The sequence below is a fragment of the Siphateles boraxobius genome, unplaced genomic scaffold (genome assembly GCF_051911475.1).
Source record: "Siphateles boraxobius isolate OS27281-9 unplaced genomic scaffold, OSU_SipBor_1 25, whole genome shotgun sequence".
Classification (NCBI taxonomy): Eukaryota; Metazoa; Chordata; class Actinopteri; order Cypriniformes; family Leuciscidae; genus Siphateles; species Siphateles boraxobius.
This window is the reverse complement of record NW_027508866.1, coordinates 21,033,956-21,055,525: the sequence shown is the minus strand read 5'-3', so window position 1 is coordinate 21,055,525 and position 21,570 is coordinate 21,033,956. Positions and strand designations below refer to the sequence as shown.

The 21,570-nt window shown below is 37.7% G+C and overlaps 1 protein-coding gene across 4 annotated transcripts in view; it reads right to left on the bottom strand.

Moving 5' to 3' along the window:
• sardh (sarcosine dehydrogenase) overlaps nucleotides 1–21,570 on the bottom strand; it is a 60,879-nt gene that overhangs the window by 33,830 nt on the left and 5,479 nt on the right. For all 4 annotated transcript variants that reach the window (XM_077243120.1, XM_077243119.1, XM_077243118.1 and 1 more), the window contains exons 7-9: nucleotides 20,587–20,691; nucleotides 14,452–14,581; nucleotides 7,413–7,499 (exon numbers count right to left, since the gene is read on the bottom strand). In XM_077243120.1, coding sequence (XP_077099235.1) covers nucleotides 7,413–7,499; nucleotides 14,452–14,581; nucleotides 20,587–20,691 — 322 coding nt within the window. The remainder of the gene's footprint in view (nucleotides 1–7,412; nucleotides 7,500–14,451; nucleotides 14,582–20,586; nucleotides 20,692–21,570) is intronic.

Below are 21,570 nucleotides of genomic sequence, written 5' to 3'. Positions count from 1 at the left end.
AAGTCACACATGAGATCAATAATATGATGACAGCTTATGACATGACAACAGTCAAGAAAGTCTTTCAGGCTTGTGTGTTAAAATGTGCAATGTGTAAAATCTAGTGCAAATCCTCATTAGCAAACAACACAAATTAGGTACTCCAGTTCTTGTAAAAAAAAAAGAAGCAAGAACAATATGTATCAAACAGTCCATAGGTGATGTGTCTGAGCCTACAGATGTCCTTGATGAAGTGTGCAGCACCATGACCTTCCCCAATGACTGCAGAGGCTCAACCATTTACTCTTTGGTCAGTGGTTTGCTACAGCTGAACTATTGAGGCTGGTATAAGAGTTAAGCGTTGCATGAGTTAGTGCTACAACACACACACACACACACACACACACACACACACACACACACACACACACACACACACACACACACACACACACACACACACACACACACACACACACACACACACACACACACACACACAGCAGTTCTCTTTTCTTCATCAAAGCACCAACCGAATCACTAGCAGTATTTCTGCAAATGTCAGGGGAGATGAGAAAGAAAACAAGGGGGAATAAAATGAAAGAGAAGGAGGTTGAGAGAGAAGGAAACTTCAGAGTGCTATATGAGACATGCGGATCACATCAATGTGTGTGTAGGTGCATGAAAGTACATGGTTCTGTTCCAAAACCTAGAGAGCTGCCCTGCTGTTTACCGCCAACATAGGCAGCTGCCTTCTAAGACAACATTCTAAAGCACCCGATACACTTCAAGCGAAATTGAAGAACGAATGCATGTGACGTAATTTCGAACAAAATGTGGCCAAAAGGAAGGTCTTTTGGAGTTTGTTTCTGTAGTTCGAAACAGCTTGCCAGCGTGAACTTTCCAGGAAAACTTCGCTTAAACATCTTCGAAATGCCATTGGTCCATGACAGTGATGTAATAGGTAGGTGTGGGTCTGGGGCTCTGCCTTTGTTCACTCAGTCTGACGATCAGACAGGGTAAATCTTTTCTCACCGCTGTCATTTGTCATTTTTGTTGTTTTATTGAGAGGAAAGCGCACAGCGTATATTTACATATTCCTCTAAATGCTGTTCTCAGCAACAAGGGCAGCGTCAGGATGTTTGCTAAAAGTGTACCATTGCACAGCTATTTACAAACTTCTTTTTACCCCTGAACGAAGAGCAAAAAAAGAACTTTGGCTCAAGTATATTGGGGTCTTAACAGTGGAACCTCATGAGGGAACTGAATCGCTCTACATAGGCAACAACTCAAATTAAGCCAACAGCAAAGCTCAACTCACAACTGATTCCAAAAACCTTTGATGTTAACATGTTGCTAAGCTAGCAACCAATTCATTTTCCATTACACTGAACTATTTTTAGTCACTTCTTATTCTATTAATTAAATAAACATTTCTCTCTCATTTTTGACCATCTTGAGTGATTTTCCCACCACTAATCTTGCTGTAATGTATTATGGGATTAATTTCTCCTCAAAGATACTGTCTAAGAGACCGTTTACACGTAAAACTTTTTATGTGTTTTTGCTATTCAATTACACAACAACGGCATTTTGGGGGCCTGATACCTGAAAACAGATTTTACAAAATGACCTCAACACCTACTGGCCTGGCATGAATAATACATTGCTTTTAGTTGTTTTGACAGCGTTGTAGTCTATACTCGAAAAACTCGATTAAACACGTTAAAATACATAACGTGAATGTATAAGTGAATGTATATTTTTTGCCTACCTTAAAATGCTGTCAAGGTAGGCAGCTCACTAGGTTTTGAAACAGAAGCTTCGTCTTAAATTGCATGTCTGAGTACATATGAGGAACTAACTAGCGACCATTAAAATAAAATGATGCTTTATATAGCATGATTGCGATTTACTATGAATGAATCCCGGAAGAACTACATCATCCATGTTATCATTGGCCCCTATACGCTGAATCGCCTCCCTATAACTTTATATAGTGCATTATTTGAGGGGGCTATTTAGGTCTGAAACCATAGAGGACATTGAGTGCGCTCATTCAATCTCATAATGCACCTCAATAGAGCCCGACCAATATATCGGCGAGCCGATATTATCGGCCGATATTAGGCATTTTCATAACTATCGGTATCGGCATTTATAATGGCCGATAAATGAATATAAAAAAAAAATGCGGCGTGCGGTGATTCATGTAAGGGTGGCGCTGCCAATAAAGCACCTAAAAGCTGTCACAATGAACTGTCAAAAGCAATGATATGAATACATCAAATATAGCAAGGAGACATTTTAATTGTCTATTAATAACAAGTGTTTTCAGTCATTGTGGGCTGCAAAGATGAAGTTGAGGATGCGGACTCGCGATCTTTGAACGCGCCAGAGAGAAATGTACATTTCAGAAGGATTACATTAGCAGAGAGCAGTTTGTCTTTCGTTTTGATATGTTCTGTTTAAAAGTAGACATTTCAATAGATATATTTCTCAGGTCTATACGCTGAGTTTCGGTTCATTTATGAGACGAGTTGCAGTTCACTCGCCGGCGCCTCCGTTTCGAGATTATCTATTGTCTGTTATATTTACTTCTTATTTATTAAATCCAGGCATTTGGTTGATGAAACATTGATTAAAATTAAGATATAATTAATACAAAACGAAATTGACTTAAATGAAAGGCTTTGTGCTTTCTGTTCGAGGTCTATGTGAAAGTTTTAAAGCACTTTAGTGCCGCTTTCGGAGCTTGTCATGTCCGTTTTATCCTCATAAATGCGAACACGAAAAATAAAATAAAATGAATATTATATGTTCTGTTGAGAGCCAACCCTTCTTCATCCAGTGGGTAGTAGACTTTTACTTTTGATTTGCGCTGTGTAATTCACTGAATTGATTTCTCTGCTGCCAGCCTCTGTCACGTATTGTGTGAGCTTGTGACTATTGCAAGCGCGCAGCTGAGAAGTCCTGATTATATTGTCTGCTATATTTAGCCTACTTCTTATTTATTAAATCCAGGCAATTTATTTATTAAACATTGATTAAAAAATGCGTGGCGCGAGCGACAAATCTCCGACAGTAAACGGATGGCCCATTCTGCTCTGTAACGGGTGCTTTTCCGCGTCTCGGGTAAACTGCTGTTGCGACTCACGCGAGCAATAACGGCCGCGGCCGGTGTGTAGACACAGTGTTAAAGCTCATTCTGCCTATAACGCTACGTTACAACATCAAGCAATATTCCAATAATTTATATAATTATAACACTTTATATAGGGCCATTTTGCATTAAGAGTAGCCTAGTTTCACGTTTAGTAGGTACATTTTGCTTACTACTTATTTAAAATAGTATAAAAGTCTGTACATTATGTAATTACAAACGTTTTCATTATGATATTATACATTTTACTTTAGTAAAAAGATCTGAGTTCTTCCTCCACTGGTAGAGATTAGAGGAATTAAGACTAAAAATAGAAGATAATGTCAGTGACACTTTTGATATATTTATTGATACAAGTTGTTTTATATAACGTGACTAAATTAAAAGACAAAGTCGTTAGTGAAGATTATGCAACAGTATTTAGAATATAATATAATATAACATGCAATGCAAACTAGTTTGGTTACAGCTCAAATGTATCATTCTCCTTCTATCATTCCCCCTGCCTCCATTACATATCTTTGTCACACAAGTGTTTGATCACCACATTTGAGTGATCATTGCAAAACGTTTATATATTTATTCTGTTTAAATACTGTGTATTCTATATACAGTACCCATCAAAAGTTTGTACACACCAATAGGAAAGTATGTCCAAACTTTTGACTGGTACTGTACTATAATACACATAAATAATATTGCTTCTGTACATATAAATACTATCGGCCGATATATCGGTATCAGGCTTTTTTTATCGGTATCGGCCCCCAAAAATCCATATCGGTCGGGCTCTACACCTCAATAACGAGTGTAAAGCCATGTACACTCAACAGCTAGTTTCTAGAGAATAACCACGCACACTGTGAGCATTGTGGCGAATCCAGTGTCTCGCCAGAGGAAGGAGTTTGCAGCACTAGTGTCCGACTTCACCCATTCATCCACTCATTCAGTGCACTGTATAAGTTGAGTAATGTACAGTTAGGTCAAAAGTTAGTGTTAGGTAAAGTTATACAATAAAACGATATGCATTTTATAAGTTTTAAATATTTTTATTTGCAAAAACATCCAATATATTCGAAGAGTCAATATTTATAGTGTTGAGCATTCTTCTTTATAAACTTCTGCAATTTGCTCTAGCATACTGAATATCAGCTTCTGGGCCAAATCCTGACTGATGGTGATCCATTATTGCCTTATTAGGGCTCAGAGTTCACAATTTGTGGACTTCTGCTTGTCCACTCGCCTTTTGAGAATTGACCACAGGTTTTGTATGGGATTAAATCCCAGGGAGTTGCCAGGCCAGAGATCCAAAATTTCAATGTAATAACCTCAAAGCCACTTCATTATCATCTTTGTCTTGTGACATGGTGTGCCATTATGCTGGAAAATGCACGGATCATTACCAAATTGCTCCTGGATCGTTGGGAGAAGTTGCTCTTGCAGGACGTTTTGATACCATTCTTTATTCATAGCAGTGTTTTTGGGCAGAATTGAGAGAGCCCACTTCCTTGGATAAAAAGCAACCCCACACATGGGTGGTGTCTGGATGCTTCACTGTTGGCACGACACAGGACTCATGGTAGAGTTCACCTTTTCTTCTCTGGACAATCGATTTTTCCGATGTCCCAAACAGCCAGAAGGGACTTCATCGGAGAAAATAACTTTGCACCAGTCCTCCTCTGCCGTCCAATCCTTGTACTTCCAGCAGAATTTCAGTCTGTCATTGATGTTTTTCTTGGAGTGAAGTGGCTTCTATGCTGCCCTTCTTGACACCAGGCCCTTGTCCAAGTCTTGGCCTCACTGTGTGTGAAGAAGCATCACACACACCTGCTGCCAATGTTGAGCAGCTCTGCACTGGTGAGACACGATTCCATAGCAGGTTTATTTAAAAAAAAACGAAATGTAATTTTCTGCAAAATACCAGAAATTTCGTTGCATCAATAATAAATGCAACGAATTTGGACACACTACTCATTTTATGTACTGCTTTTAGCCTACTATATAGTAGGGAAGTTTGCAAATTCGGACACGTGAGAGCCTGTGTGTTTTCTACAGAAGGATAGCGGCTCTTAGCAATCACATCACCAATGGGTCACCATCTGCCTCATAACACACACACACACACACACACGCACATTTAACTAGTCATCCTAAAACTCTTCAACTCAACTTCCACTTGAATAGTTCTCTGTCCCAGTCCAATGGTGTGATGGTAGCACTGAACAGGGGATAAAGAAAGGCTGAAAAACCAGACTGAAGACAAACAGGGTGACATGGTGGAAGCAGCAGAGACGGACGACATCTCTGTGGTCATGCATACTGATGGAATCCTATGCCCTGGTGCACACACACACACACACACACACACGCACAATAATAATATCCAACAGTTCTGATGCAATCACACTCAAGGAGAATCCCTGATCAACATCCTTAAGTACCAGACTAACACCCACTTTAAGCACTTTTCATTTCAGTTTTGACATTCATAGGGTGAGTGTTTCTGCATTAGAAAGTACAGTTTTTCTTCAAGAGAATATTATGGAGGTATTCATCACAAATGTCAATGCTTCTTTGAATGGTTTATGGATAATATAATGGTTCGTCATTAATTGAAGTTAACTAAAAATCTAATAGTGTCATAATTTAATTGACACTAATGTCATTCCAATTCTGCATGACCTTATTGAGAAGATTTAGCAGAAACATTCTTCAGAATATCATCTTTTGTGAATAAAGACGACACACATGTTTGGTATCAGTTAAAATAACCAAATTTCGACTGGTGCTGTATAAATAACAAGATAACCAATCACAGCCTCTCGTACTCTTTCTTTCCAGGAAATGAGTTTTGCATGCTGAGGTCAGGAATCAATGTGTCATTAAAAAGCAAGCATGCATCTAATATCTGACTGTGATTCCTATAGCTATGTATTCCGATCTGTTCACGCGATCATAGCCTGTTGTCCGTCAGCATGTCTGAGGCCTGCAAGGTGACCCGGCCCACGCTGAGCACAATCAGCATTACTCCAGAGCCAGACTGAGTTTCATCTGACCTTCAAAACCACGAGCCATCTGCATCCAAAAATACCAACGCAAATGCCTTCTTTTAATCTTGCACTTGAATGTAATGTGATTAGTGCTAGGCGAAATAGCTACAGTACAAATAAGATAAAAAAATACAATATAAAATCTAGTTAAAATGGTCACAGTAAGCAACATCGCAGCCCATTTAAGCTGCACGATTAATTGTGAAAAGATTGTAATCTCGATTCAAACACACACGCAATCTTATTTCTAAATAACAACAATGTGGCTGTCTAATAAACTGATCACAGTGAACATTCAGATCTGCGTTGGTGCTGCCGCTGACAGAGAGAGCAGTTGTTATGTTTAGGTACGAAACAGCTTCACATACAGTCTCATTATTTCTGTTACAATAATTCAAATGCTCACAGAAGTGCAGGGATAAAAGTGTATAGTTCGGATATAAACACTGATGTCTATGGTAGCGATCAAAACAGAGGAAAACACCTTATGAAAGTAACAACGCTTCAAATAAAGATTGTATCAGTTACATTGTTACACCAGTAGGTGGCGACAAGGGACTTGATTGTATATGTCATTGAATCATTCATTCAAGAGATTCGTTCAAAACCACTGATTCATTCAGTAATGAAACAAGTGAAGTGTGTATGAGTGATTGAATCATTCATTTGAACCGATTTTTTTATAATAATTTAAATTATTTAAAAAAAAAAATTAAATAGACTGCAGCAATTAGAATTTTGTCAGAACCTCCAGTAAATTCCATGTTATTTTGTTTAGTTGTCTATTCAGAATCGTGGGAGAATCCTGATCTCTTTTTTAAACACAGAATCGTAATTCTTAATTTTACAGAATCGTGACTTTTACAGCCCAGGATAGCTGATAGTGAAGGACTTGCACTGCACAGGAAGAGATGGATACAACTGCAATGGAGTTAGATCTCTGGACATGCAGGGATCAGAGATCAAGTTGCGTTGATCTTGAGTAGGTGGCGTGTACATGGAGAGTGGGTGAGACTGAATTTAGCATGTGATCTCTGCAGGGTTTCAGGGTTAAATAATTCATTTGGCACTGGTCATCTCTGGAAGAGAAAGGCGCGCGCGCGCGTGTGTGTGTGTGTGTGTGTGTGTGTGTGTGTGTGTGTGTGTGTGTGTGTGTGTGTGTGTGTTCGTGGGTTCGTTGGTGTGTGCATGGGTGTGTGTGTGTGTGCTCCATGACCTACCTGCACTGTTGAAGCCACATCCAAGGAAAAAGCCTCTCACTTCAGGAGCTTCACCCATCAGAGGCTTGTGGTCTGCAGTGAATGATTCTGCAGGGGGAAAGGGTGTAAAAATACACTATTAATCTGGTTCCCATGGCTGTATTATTTTATCAAATTTAAAACTATAGGACGAAACCAAATATTTTGAAATCAAAGAGATCAATGGAGTACATTGGTATACGCTAACATTCTCAATGCAAAACTCTTCAGTCTTCCCAGATCATTGATGGAAACCTGATTTACTGTATAAACCAAGCACCTTTATACAGTGGGGAAAATAATTATTTGATCCCCTGCTGATTTTGTTACTTTGCCAACTTACAAAGAAATTAAGGGTCTACATTTTTATGGTAGGTTTATTTTTACGGACATTGGCAGAATATCAACCAAAAAATCCAGAAAAACACATATATAAAGGTTGTAAATTGATTAGCATTGATCGAGTGAAATAAGTATTTGATCCCCTACCAACCAGCAAGAATTCTGGTTATGTGCCCATGTGAAACAAAGATTAGCCCTGTCACTTTAAGAAAGTGCTCCTAATATCAGTGGACACCAGTCCACTGTATCTTCCCTTCCAACCTCTCCACCATTATTAGCAAGACCAAAGAGCTGTCAAACATCAGGGACCAGATTGGAGACCTGCACAAGGCTGGAATGGGCTACAAGACCATCAGCAAAAAGCTTGGAGAGAAGGAGACTTTTGTTGGTGTGATTATTTGTAAATGGAAGCAATACAAAATGAAAAATCAGTCACCCTCGGTCTGTAGCTCCATCCAAGATCTCGCCTCATGAGGTACGGATGATCATGAGAAAGGTCAGGGATCAGCCCAGATCTACACAGGAGGAGCTTAGTGCTTAGTTAGTGATCTCAAGGCAGTTGGGACCACTGTCACCAAGCAAGCCATTAGTAACAGACTTACGCCGCAATGGATTGAAATCCTGCAGCGCCCGCAAGGTCGCCCTGCTCAAGAAGACACTTGTAGAAGCCCATCTGAAGTTTGCCAATGAACATTTAATGATCAATAGAAGGCTTGGGAGAAAGTGCTGTGGTCAGATGAGACCAAATTCGAGCTCTTTGGCATCAACTCAACTCGCCCTGTGTTTGGAGGAAGAGAAATGCTGACTATGACCCACTGAACACCATCCCTACAGTCAAGCATGGAGGTGAAACATCATGCTCTGGGGCTGTTTGTCCGCTAAGGGTACAGGACAACTTCACTGTATTGAGGGGCTGATGGACGGGGCCATGTACCGTCAAATCTTGGATGAGAACCTTCTTCCTTCAGCCAGAACACTGAAGATGGGAAGTGGATTGGTCTTCCAGCATGACAATCACCCAAAACATACCACCAAGGCAAATAAGGAGTGGCTCAAGAAGAAGCACATTAAGATCTTGGAGTGGCCTAACCAATCTCCAGATCTTAATCCTATAGAAAATCTGTGGAGGGAGCTGAAACTTTGAGTTGCCAAGCGACAGCCAAGAAACCTTAAGGATTTTGAGAGGATCTGTAAAGAGGAGTGGACCAAAATCCCTCCTGAGGTATGTGCAAACCTGGTGACCGAAGAAACGTCTTACCTCTGTGCTTGCCAACAAAGGTTTCTCCATCAAGTACTAAGGCATGTTTAGCTTGGGGATCAAATACTTATTTCACTTAATGAAATGCAAATCAATTTATTTATTTTTTCTGGATTTTTTGGTTGATATTCTGTATCTATCCATTAAAATAAACCTACCATAAAAATTATAGACCCTTCATTTCTTTCTAAGTGGGCAAACTTAGCAGGGAATCAAATAATTATTTTCCCAACTGTATATTAAGTATACAGAAACATGGCCCATTCTAATAAACATTGGGACAGAAACATACTTTGTGCAAGTTCGCAAATGCAGACATGGCCCTGTTGAACATACCGTTCAAAATTTTGGGATCAAATTAGTACTTTTATTCAGCAAAAACCCATTAAATTGATCAAATTTGGCAGTAAAGACATTTACAATGTTACATTTCTATTTCAAATAAATGCTGTTCTTTTGAACCTTCTATTCAACAAAGAATCCTGAAGAAAAAATGTATCATGGTTTTCAAAAAAAAATATAAAGCAGCACAACTGTTCTCAATATTGATAAAAAAAAGTTTCTTGAGCATCAAATCAGCATATAAGATATTACATTATGCAATGAACTTTAAGAGCAAAGATTATTTTGTGTGTTTGACATGGTAATGTCACATTATCATGGTAATGTTACATTATCATTTGCAATGCATATTGCGATATGCAATATAATGCATATAAATGCAAGTATTGCATATTTACCTTAATCATTTCAATGTGGCAACCATGCGTTCTCTCTACACTGCGGAAGAAGCGACCATGAACTGAAAACAGGCAAACACGTAAGCAGGAGTTCAGTGATCTCCATTTGAGATGTTTTGCTTAAATGAAAGCGCCATTCAGGTGGTCTGTGTTCCTTCACAAGCCGCTTGTGCTGTTCGCTGTGACTAAATCTGCCATCAAAACTTGATTGAACTAAGAAATCCAAACATGCATCACGGCTATATTGTTTGCGATTGCGGTTGCTGAATAAATCAGATAGAGCTGTTAAACAAAGAAAGTAAACGGTATAAAACAGTAAAATTAGGAATTCCTCCATAGCATTAAGGCTGAGGAGCGTCTGGACTTCCGAGCTGGTCCATCTATCGCTGTTTTGCGATATATAGGCTCTAAACTGTGTGTTTACACTGCTTTTTAAAAATGGCGGTGCTGGTGTTTCGCATGCGTTCGGCCAATCAGTGTACACTTGCGTCACTGGTAGTTATAGTTCTGGTTTAGACCCTAATTTAAATTAATTTACCCAAAAGGAGTTCCTAGAACTGGCGAATATGCCAAAAAGCGGGTACTTCCGCCATTAGTTAAAGAAACTATGAAAAAGTTCCTCCTGTGCGAAAGCCTACAGAGCCCCTAAAGGGACCTTTGCAAAAATAAAAAATATAAAGACTTGCGTGTCTACAAGAAACTTTTTGCGTGCTCAAGAGAAACTATTTAGAAACTATATATAACCTATACCGGAAATTTTAACACGTGAGTACGCAAACAAATTTTTGTGTTCTTACACGTTACAATTTCTGGTTTATGTACACTATAACCATAAAGAAAACGAGAGCATGTGCGTGAGCCTGCCTTTTATATAACGCAATGCTTTCATAAGTCCTTTGGCTCTAAGTGTCTATGGCTCTCCTCTGTTAGAATTGAATGAAGAAACACAGCATTTCTCCGACACCTGTAAGGATGCACTAAATCTGACAAAGTGGTTTAATAAAGGGTGTTTTGATCTTGTGAAATACAAAATGTTTGTACATTTTACTGTGCCAATATTTTCTAATTGGCCGTTAAAATTTTATATTGGACAATAAAAATGTACTGCCCTAACAAAATCCAAATTTTGATAACTTTTTACAGTACCAATGTGTTTTATGAACCATTGAACTTAGCATATAGGACAATGGGCATTGAGACAACTATTTCGTGGCGCGGTTTCTTGGCCGCCACAGAGTTAAATTCGTTAAAGCGGACATAAGGCCATGATATTAGCGGTATACTGTCCTAACAAAAGCCAAGTCTAGCAAATACAGCTTTATAGAAAACGAGAGTATGGATGCGCATGAATTGATATAGTAAAATGGCAGTGACATACAAAGCAAATAGGTTATAGAAAGTACACATAAACTGGAAATTGTAACGCAAAAGTTTGTCGCGGCAAATTTTTTTTTTTACAAAAAAAAAATGTTTTTGGTCAAAAGACCAAAAAAAAAAAATATATAAATATGAAGGTCCCTTCAGGGGCTCCGTAAAAGCCCCTATGTCAGTCAATTGTATTTTTATAACATTTCCAGTACTTCACGAAAAAATAAATTGCTGACAGTTTATAATACATAAAGTATAAAAGGAAACTACATAAGTGGGAGAGTTGGGAAACGTATGACACATGGTGCTGCCGATGGGTCAGATCAGATCTTTTTGAAAAACTCTTTAAAAATGCATTGCTGCTGAGCGCTCACTTAATGGTCTATTCATAATGGTCAAAGCTTTCAGTGGTAAGATATTGAGGGATGACCCTCAAAAGCATCGAAGAGAAATGCAAAGGAGAACGCGTGTGAAGAGAAACAGAGGACACGAGAGCAAGAAAGATTGAGAGGTGAGACAGAAAAAGAGAGATGAAGAATAAGTGACACACCTTTTCCATTACTCCACATGAGAAAGTGTTTTCCAGAGCATCATCTGCTCTTTGTGAGAACGACAGAGAGCAAAAGGAAAGGGTGATGTTGCAGCTATATTTTATTTATCCATCTTCCCTCCTACTCATCCATCACCACACACAGACAGCGATGGCCTCTGAGGAATGACCCAAGCGCTCTGACTGCCCTCAGTGGATCACACTCACGCTCAAACATATCCTCAACATCAACAGAACCATTTCTGAATCTGAAGGATCATGTAACAATGAAGACTGGAGTAATGAGGCTAAAATATCAGCTTTGCATTACAGGAATAAATTACACTTTAAAATATATTAACATAGAAAACATATTACTGTTTTTACTGTGATTTTGATCAAATAAATGCAGCCTTGGTAAGCATTAGAGCATTTAAGAGCATTTTAAAAACGATTCAACTGCAGTGTGCAACAAGGAGGAAACACAATTAAATCACATCCGGATGTCAAAGTATATCAGTAATCATACTATTCGTTTAATGTGCAGCCAGATAATTAAGGTAATTAAGTCATCAGTTTTCCAATATTTAGTGGATCAAGACCTCTGCCTAATGTCGACGATATACTGGCTCACGTCACGGGAGGTCAAAGAGACGCAGCAAGAATGTGAGCACTTCACAAGGACTATTTACTCTGAAATCATTATGAAAATAGCACTGCGTACAGGTGCCCTTCAATCAAGCAATCGTGTTTTTTAAGTGTAGATCTTGACTCAAATGGATGGAGTTAATGAGTGCAGTTCACACCAAAAATTTATAATTATCATGCGTTAAAATGGGATTCATACAAAAGTCCAATGACAGCACGCCTGAATTACACATTTGCTCAACATCTCCCTTTTAATAGTTGATGAGTGGGTGAATGGAGCTGTTCATAGCACTCTTGAAATTATTTGAGGAGTGCTTATCCACTGACCCGAAACTCGTCTGCAAGTGACCGACAGTCACTACAGTGTGTTAGCGGCATTTCACACCTGTCATCCTTTATTACAGCCAGTAAAGGTTGACTGAATCTCTGGGGAAAGCCGGAGCTGTGACCGATCAGCCAATCAAAATGCGCAGTGTCATTTGACTGGCGGTCTAGTTAGCCTATCACTTGAATATATGGACTTGCAGAGCACAGCGAGATGAAACTCGGTCAAAAGGTCTGTATAGTGAGTTGATGAAGATACTAGAAGTACTGCATCGACTATAGAAATACCCTAAACTTTGCACTACAATGAAAATGTGAAAAGAAACAAATGACTCACATGAGCATGTGATCAGTGAATTTGATTCCTCAATGAATGATTGTTAGGTACTGGTTCTTTATAGTGATTCAAAAACATACAGCGTAAAATATGTATATGTTTGAGTCCCGAACAGATGGTTCTTATGAGCCAGCTCTTTTGATTCAAAAACATACAGCATGATTTCTGAACAGATGACTCTTATGAGCTGGTAATTGTTCGTGAGTCAGAAACAGACCAGAAACCATGACCAGAGTTTCCTGAAAAATTTACTCTTATGGAGATATTTTTAGAGCCAAAAACATACAGCTTGAAACTATTGAGTTTGATTCCCAACCAAATGACTCTTATGAACTGGTTCTTTTTAGTGACTCAAAAACATACTGTATAACAGGGGTCTCCAACACGTCGCTCGCGAGCTACCAGTAGCTCGTGGCCTGATTGGAGGTAGCTCGCCAAGGGGCCGATCGCGTCTTTTGCATGCTCAAGTTCATTATTTCAAATGTAGGAAGCTCATAATTGAAGCGACGCACTCTTTTTTTCCAGGCGCAGCGAGATGAAAAAATCCATTAAAACTTTGTCATTGTGGAGAGCGCAGTGCATGGTTGCATAGCAACGACAAATGCCACGGGAAAATCGGACCGAATTTTACTATTCATAATAAAAGGTAAGCTAATGTGCATTGTAAACATCAGTAATTTATCTTTTTTGACTCATTATTTTTATTAATATGATTTAAAGGCTGAAATATGCAAGGTTTCTTTATATAAATCTTTTTTTGTCAAAACTTTATTTGAACTTGTAAATGTTAGTAGATAACATGTCGCAAGACACTCCTTTAAAATCTGGACATCTGAAAAGTCACAAAAAAAGTGCATCACAAAAAGTGCATATTAATGCTAATTACATTTGTTATTTGCTGGTTTTCGAAATAAAACTTGTTGAATTGATTTTATTGTGTAGTATTAGTACTTTTTGAACAGGATTCTGTGATAACCGTGATCATTTTGGTCACTATAATCATGAAATGAAATTTTCATGCCATTTCATCTCTAGTTAAGATGCACTGTAAAATCAACTATAATTATGTGTTTTTACAGTATAATATGCCATGTACAATTTTCTATAAAAAAAATGAATCTCTGGCTCTGTTCTTTTCTCTGACATTTAAGGGTGACATATAGGCCTACAAAAACTCTTTTAGGTCTAAAAAAGTTTAGATAGTTGTTAATATGAGAGTTATGAGACATTATTTAAGAGATTTAAGTACTGCATTACATGAGTAGCTCTCGGCCACTATCTTTTTAAAAAAGTAGCTCTCAAATGAAAAAAGGTTGGAGACCCTGGTATAACATGGCCAATGTAATTCAATTGCTGAACAAATTACTCTTATAAGCCAATTCTTTTTAATGTATCAAGAACATAACGTTGTAAAACGGGCATCTGATGCGTTTGTCTGTGTGTGTGTCTGTGTGTGTATGTGTGTGTGTGTGTACCTGGACCACAGACAGTGGATTTGATTCCAGTTTGCTCCAGAGCAGGCACTCTGTTAACGGCTCCATCGATGTGTTGCATAAAGACGTCCCAGTCCAGATCAAACAAGCTGAAGGCAAACTTATCAGACACCTACAGGTTCAGAGAACAAATACACAATTTTATAATCATACTCAATAATGGAGTGGCCTGGTGAGCTCATAGCTCACTGCTGCCATAAATCATACATCGATGATTCAGGGGGAAGGTCTTACTGGGTGATAACGTCACTGACGTAAAAACACCAATCAAGTTAAACTGCTGGTGTCCTATTGACCCTTCGCTGAGCCCAGCCTTAAAAACATCACTGACCAATCCTTAACAACTGTGGCCATTGTCCATTTTCTCAGATGTGCATTATTTTTTAATGTCTATGGAGGATCTGTGTGTTTGAAATTATAAAAGTAATTTGTCAGAAATTATTCAAAATTACAGTCACTTATAATAGTGACGCAAGGTCCCGAAGATTTAAATATATATATATATATATATATAATTATTATTATTATAATATTTGAAGCACCCCTCCCCCCTTTTAATTTACAGAATTAAGAACATCAATAAATTAAAATAAGTAACTAAAATAATAATAATTAATTCAAAATAAAATAAATAATACAAATATTAATAATAAATATTAATAATAAATAAATACAATCACACCGTTAATGAAAATCTTCAGCTTATTCTTCTGGAATGCTCTGTAAAGCTTGTTTGAGGTAGCAACTATAACCAGCTTGGTGAAGTCAATTTAGATTGCATGTTGATTTTAAGGTGCAGACACCATCTCCACATTCACCCCCGATCCACCCCCCCCCCCCCAACCTGCACGGCTCGAAATTCACTTTTTCACAACAAGTATGCTTTTTTCCATGAACACTTTTCAATTTGAGAGCGATGTATAAAAAAAAAAACTCCCGACATCACACAGCAGACAGACACGCTCACACACGCTACGTTTGGAATCATATAGCATTACTTCTTTCTGCAGTATGTAGTAAGTATACCGTGCACAGTATGTGAACTTTCCTTTTGTGACGAATGAACTGGATATTAGTGATGTAGGAACTGATCAGATAGAAATGACTCCTTCAAACCGTGAAAGAGCCAAATTCCAAATCAACACTCAGGAACCCTAATTCAGATGATCTGTCATTTGGGACGCCATTTAGCCTGGAAACTAACTAAATCTTCTATATATAAGACAAAAAACGCTTGTATGAGATGATTCCAACTAGCGAACGAACACTGAAGATGTCAACATTAGGCAGTTTTAAAAAGACGGATTGGTTTGGAGATGGCGCATCTTGACTCGCACAAGGAAAATCAGGAGTTAACGCCAAGGATTGTTTGATTACCCATCTCGAAGATGTCTGTTTGACCTTCCCTTAAACGCAGGACTACAAAATCGTCTCTAAAATCCAGAGACGGCCTTTACACATCAAAATGCATCCGATCGTTCCAAAACAATGCTAGATGGACTTATAATCAAACACTGTTCAACAGCATAATTCTATATACTGTTACAACCTATATATGTGACTATTATGCTTAGATCCCACATAATTCATGCAATTGTTATAACTATCAAATGGTGATTAGAAGTGTGTTTTGTTTCCTATCAGCGTGAATGATCTATGAATCAAATCTGTGTAAAATGTATTGTTATCATGTTTAAATTGTACTCTACTAGAGAGGGAAAGTTTTAAAGAGGCCATGTGTCTAATCAGATAACATGAAATTTCTGTGAGGGGAGGAGAAACATTTACAACCTGAACTAAAGACAATTTGGTCAGAACTCCTCCGAAGGATTGGACAAACACAAACAAAGCATTAGACGAGAAGACAGGTTTCTTTTCTTTTCCATTGAGAGTCTCGTTTTCCAAAGTTTTGCCGCAAAGCTTCAGTCAATGACTCTATAGTCTGTGCCCACCTCAAACATCAAACTTAAAGTCTCCCTGTGGTCAACCATTTTATCCCTTAAAACTTATCTTTGATCACCAAAATTGACCCATTTTTTTCCTTGGAAAAAAAACCGGCCATGCCTTAAAATAGCTTGAACATAACTACACCCTTGCCCCATTTAGTATACGCGGTTCTATGAATATGCAAATGAGCCCTGCCTCCACTCACTCGCAGCAGCTCAGAGATCCACTAGTTGACGATCACACGTTGACCTGATTGGTTACAAGGTAGTTTGTGACGTCAGAAACACCAGCGAATTCAAACCGTCTTTGGTTCAATGTAGTTTTAAGGAGAAAATACTCAGCAATGGTGTTGACTTATGAATTTGCATAGTTTGTCTTGAAGCAAATAAAAAACACTGCATAGACATATAAACAACATTAAAAGCTTGATTTTCCCCACAGGGGGACTTTAAGCCATGAGAAAGACTCTGTTTTACATTCATCCACCAGCACACCAGAACGTGATTGGCTTCCCAAGACGTCACTCCAGACACGAAAAGACCTCCAGCCAATCAATGAACCCGAGAAACCCAAACCACGCCTTCTGGGATCCACATTCAAAGACACAAACAACAAAAGCAAGTAACGCCTCTAGATTCAAGCTGAACTGGTGCATTGATATAAAGTTAAATAACCCTGCCTAAGAAACACTAAATTAATGATTGATGGCTCGTTCAGGTCATGTCTTATAAAGTGCATATACTGTAGCATATACAAGAAACTTGGGATTTCATGATCTCACTCTCTTTAAACTTCTTGAAAATTCTTTCCTCACTTTCATTCTTTCTGCAACTCGTGTGAATGTGTGCGTATGTTAGATATTAGTTATATGTGTTAGAATAACCAATAGAGTCTCATTCGTATTTAAAGAAAAGTGTTATGTTCTTATGAATTTAATGTCTTAAACTGCTGATCTTGTTACCATGCTAATAAATAGTGTTCCCACTACAGTTTGGATATTAATATCCGCTACAGAGTTGATAGATACGGCTTATTCAATTGAGCACTGGACGATTCATTTGTTCGGCAGTAAAATAAGTGACTTTTTCAAGATTTTCTTTGAGCTAAATTGACCTATTTCCCTTACAGTCATTTTAGTCTCATCGGTTTAAATTAAATCTCTTTTTGACTTCTTATTTGACTGGAATGCAAAATTTTAGAATTTTTTTACACAAAATTGCATTAAATGTTGTCATGGAAAAGTGTGACCATAGCAAACTATATAAGATGTTTTTTGAACATACTGTAGCAAACCATTTAAATACATTTTTGTCTTTCATAAAGGAAACTCTAGCTTAATCTGTGATGAACACATGTTTGTGCTTAGCCTTGAACGGTTATCTGCAGCCTTGTTTGTGCTCAAGTTGCCTTGAAAACAGTCGAGCCGCAGCTTTGTTTTCACTCAAGGTGTCTCCGCTGCAGATAACACCAACTAAAGAGTTGTTTTTCTGTTTAAACGAAGCCCTCACACGTTGACTGAAGGGGATGAGACCTATAAATGTGTGAGTGTAACTTTGCTGTGCGTCTCCTCTTACTGCAGAACACTCGGCATGTCAGAATTGACCTTCTTGGCAAGAATAAAAGCTTATAAAGACACTTAGCTTGTGTTTTTTCAGTTTCAGCCTCACCAATAATTATTGAAGTTGATTTTTTCCACGACAATACGTATGCCAATAACCATTTTTATAACCAAATCCATGAAAGCGTGATGAGGACACGACTGTTTGAAATGATTATCTTAGCATAAATTACACTTTAATATTCAGATCATCAATCTAGAATCTCAAGACCCACCAATATATTTGAAATTAGAAAACAATTGACGTTACTGTACGCTTAATCTTATGGCAGAAATAGAGTATTTAATTAAACTAATGTTATTTTATAGTACAACTGTAAAATTTCAATACTAATATTTACGTTTTCATCTCTTTATTTACAGATGATAAAGAGTATATCAAATATGTCCATAAAACTTAAAACACGCACATTCTGGTCCAGATATGAACTGTAATCCATGCTGTGAGTGTTGTTAAACTTGTTCAACTCATCGCAGTGTTCAGCGCAGAAAACGTTCTCGTGTGTGTACATGTGAAATACTTTTTATATATTGGTTGGTAACCCTCTTTATGTGTCTCTGAAAAGACAACAGCGCTGAGTTGAACTGACGACAGATGAATGAACACACCTGAAACAGCCTCTCGAGACACTTGAATTCTCAGGTGTAATGCAATCTTATGCAGAAAACAGCGCAGTGATTGGAGCGAATGAGTTTCTTCTTATTAATAATGCACACCGAGCCACTTAATAATGAAACGAGTCTCTCTTAGACCCTCACAGTCGCATCCGCATTTCAAAACACAAATCGCACATTTATTTAATTAAATCGTGGCCTTTGCCATTTGAAAAATCACACTAAGCAAAATTAGGTTTTCTATTTAATGTTGTAATATCATCCAGCCCTAGACTAAACTGTGTGTGAGGGTGTGTGTGTGTGTGTGTGTGTGTGTGTGTGTGTGTGTGTGTGTGTGTGTGTGTGTGTGTGTGTGTGTGTGTGTGTGTGTGTGTGTCATTCACTGAAACACAAATTTAGCTGCAAATTACACTTAACCAAAAGGTAGAAATGTGGCTTTAGCAACTAACTACAATAAAATACGTTTAAATTGTATGTTTAAAAAGTAATAAAATTACTAAAAATAAAAAATGAATTAAAGCTGAACAGAAATATCAAAAAAGTGGCAAAAGGACATAAAATTACTAAAACAAACTAAAATATTTAACTAAATAAATTAAAATGTAAAAAAAGCCAATTCAAAATATTCATAAACTCTATAATGTATGCATTATCTGTACGGATTTGAATTTATATGTAAAAATAGGAAGAAATTAGCATGCATAACATCAACCAATAATATTAAAAAACTAAAATATTAATTTCAGCCGAAAACCAATATGATACATTGTTAATCCCTAGTTCAAGTTCAAGTCTTTATTTTGCCAAATCGACGCAAATCGCCTGGAATTCATTTCAGTGATTTGGCTCACTCAAGACAATACAAGACAGTATTGGACAAAAATGACAACACATCATTAGACATGGCATACACAATAAAAACAGAAAATCTAAAATAAGAAAACAAATCCTTGGGTTGCTACTACCAATGAGTAAATATAATAGATAATCAAATAAATAAATCAGACAAAGTGCTAGTGCATTTAGTGACAGTGAGGAGAAGGACGTAGTTGTGTAAGCAGAGCAGATAAGGATTGTGTGAATAGAGGGACCTCAAAGCCTGCGGATAAGTGCTATTTGAAAAACGGGTGGTTCTGGATCTGATACTTCCTAACCCTTTGCCTGATGGTAGAGGGGTGAAAAGGGAATTAGCGGGGCGTAATGAATATTTAAGTATTATCAGTCCAGTTTTTAAGTGGAAGGTGTTGTAAATGTCACAGATCTTAGGGAGGTCCAGCCCAATTATTCTTGACGCTGTCCTAACTACCCTATTCAGTGTAGATTTATCAGTTACCCAATGATGGAGAAAGTAAGTGTACCCTCTATCACAGCCCTGTAGAAGTGGAGCATTCCCGCCTTGGACACTTTAAGTTGTCTTAAAAAGAAGAGTCGCTGGTGAGCTTTTTTAACAATCTGGCTGATATTGGTGTTCCATTTAAGACTGGAGGATATGATGGTCCCAAGGAACCTAAAACTTTCCCCCAATCTACAGTTTTGTCCTTGACGGCCAGGGGCTGGAGCGACTTACTATTTTTGCTCCTTACGACTTACTTTTATATTTCCCTAATGAGAAAGATAAATAATTTGATAAGACATCAATTACAAACCTAATGCACTTTTTGCTCCTCATTTTGCGCAATAGCTCTAAACAGTGGGAAGAGGAAAAAATATGAAATCGCTCCATGCACCCATTTTATTTGTACCAAATCACTTGAATGCACAGCAAATAGAGAGGTAAATGGGAACTTCCTGATATCTGGATTGTGGAACTCAAACCAAACACAGCAAATATACAATATAAACAACTATAGCAAAAATATGGAAAGAATAACACCTTTTATATCTCAGACTCAGTAATATTTTTTCTGTTTTGGAAGGAAACAGTCATTACAACTTACATCATCCCAGAATATGGGGTTCTGTTCATAGCCTCCCACAGAAAGAGCGTCACCTTGGAGACGGAGGTAGACAGATGCATCATGGTCCCTGACGTTGGGCATATTCTAGTGGAAAAAGACATATTAGAAAGCTCATTATATTCATGTATGACAAAGAATTTTGTAGGAGCAAATATGGCGAAACTATAACGAAACATGACTCCATCTCATCAGATGATGATACGATCAGTGTGTACAGCGATACTTCCACTCTCCTGTGTAATTTATGGAAGCTTATTTCTGACATAGAATATTGTTCTCTTCGACTCACTGGATGGAAATGGTGCTTTATTCGCAAATGTTTTATGTGATATTCCAATTTTGCACATAAGTTATATTCGCAACTTTGGATGGAAACATAGCTATAAGGTTTTATTAATTCACTACATTACTTAACATGAACTAATAATGAACAGCACTTCTACATGTATTACCCTTAGTAAATGCTAATTTCAACATTTACTAATACATTTAATAATTAAAATCACGCTGTGTTTGTTATCATTAGTTAATGCACTGGGAACTAACATGAACAACTGTATTTTTAACTATCATTAACAAAGATTAATAAATATTGTAACAAATGTAGCAATACATTATTTAATGTTAACATCAAAAACTCGCAATTGCCAGAACAAAGTCAGCATTGCGAGATAAAAGATCACAATTACCTTTTTTATTTGTTTTATTCCGTGGCAGAAACAAGCTTCCATAGTATGTTAATGTTGGTTTGAGGGCTTAATATTTATTTTGCAGTTTCACAGTCCATTCAGAAGCAAAAGATCTATCAATTTCACTATCACATCATGTGGATGACAAACATTTCATTACTTGAGATTCAGTGATGACACATTGGCCATTCTGTGAGGAGTAACATAGCGGTCATCAACCATGCATCAAACTACAAGCGCTCTCTCTCTCTCTCTCTCTCTCACACACACACAC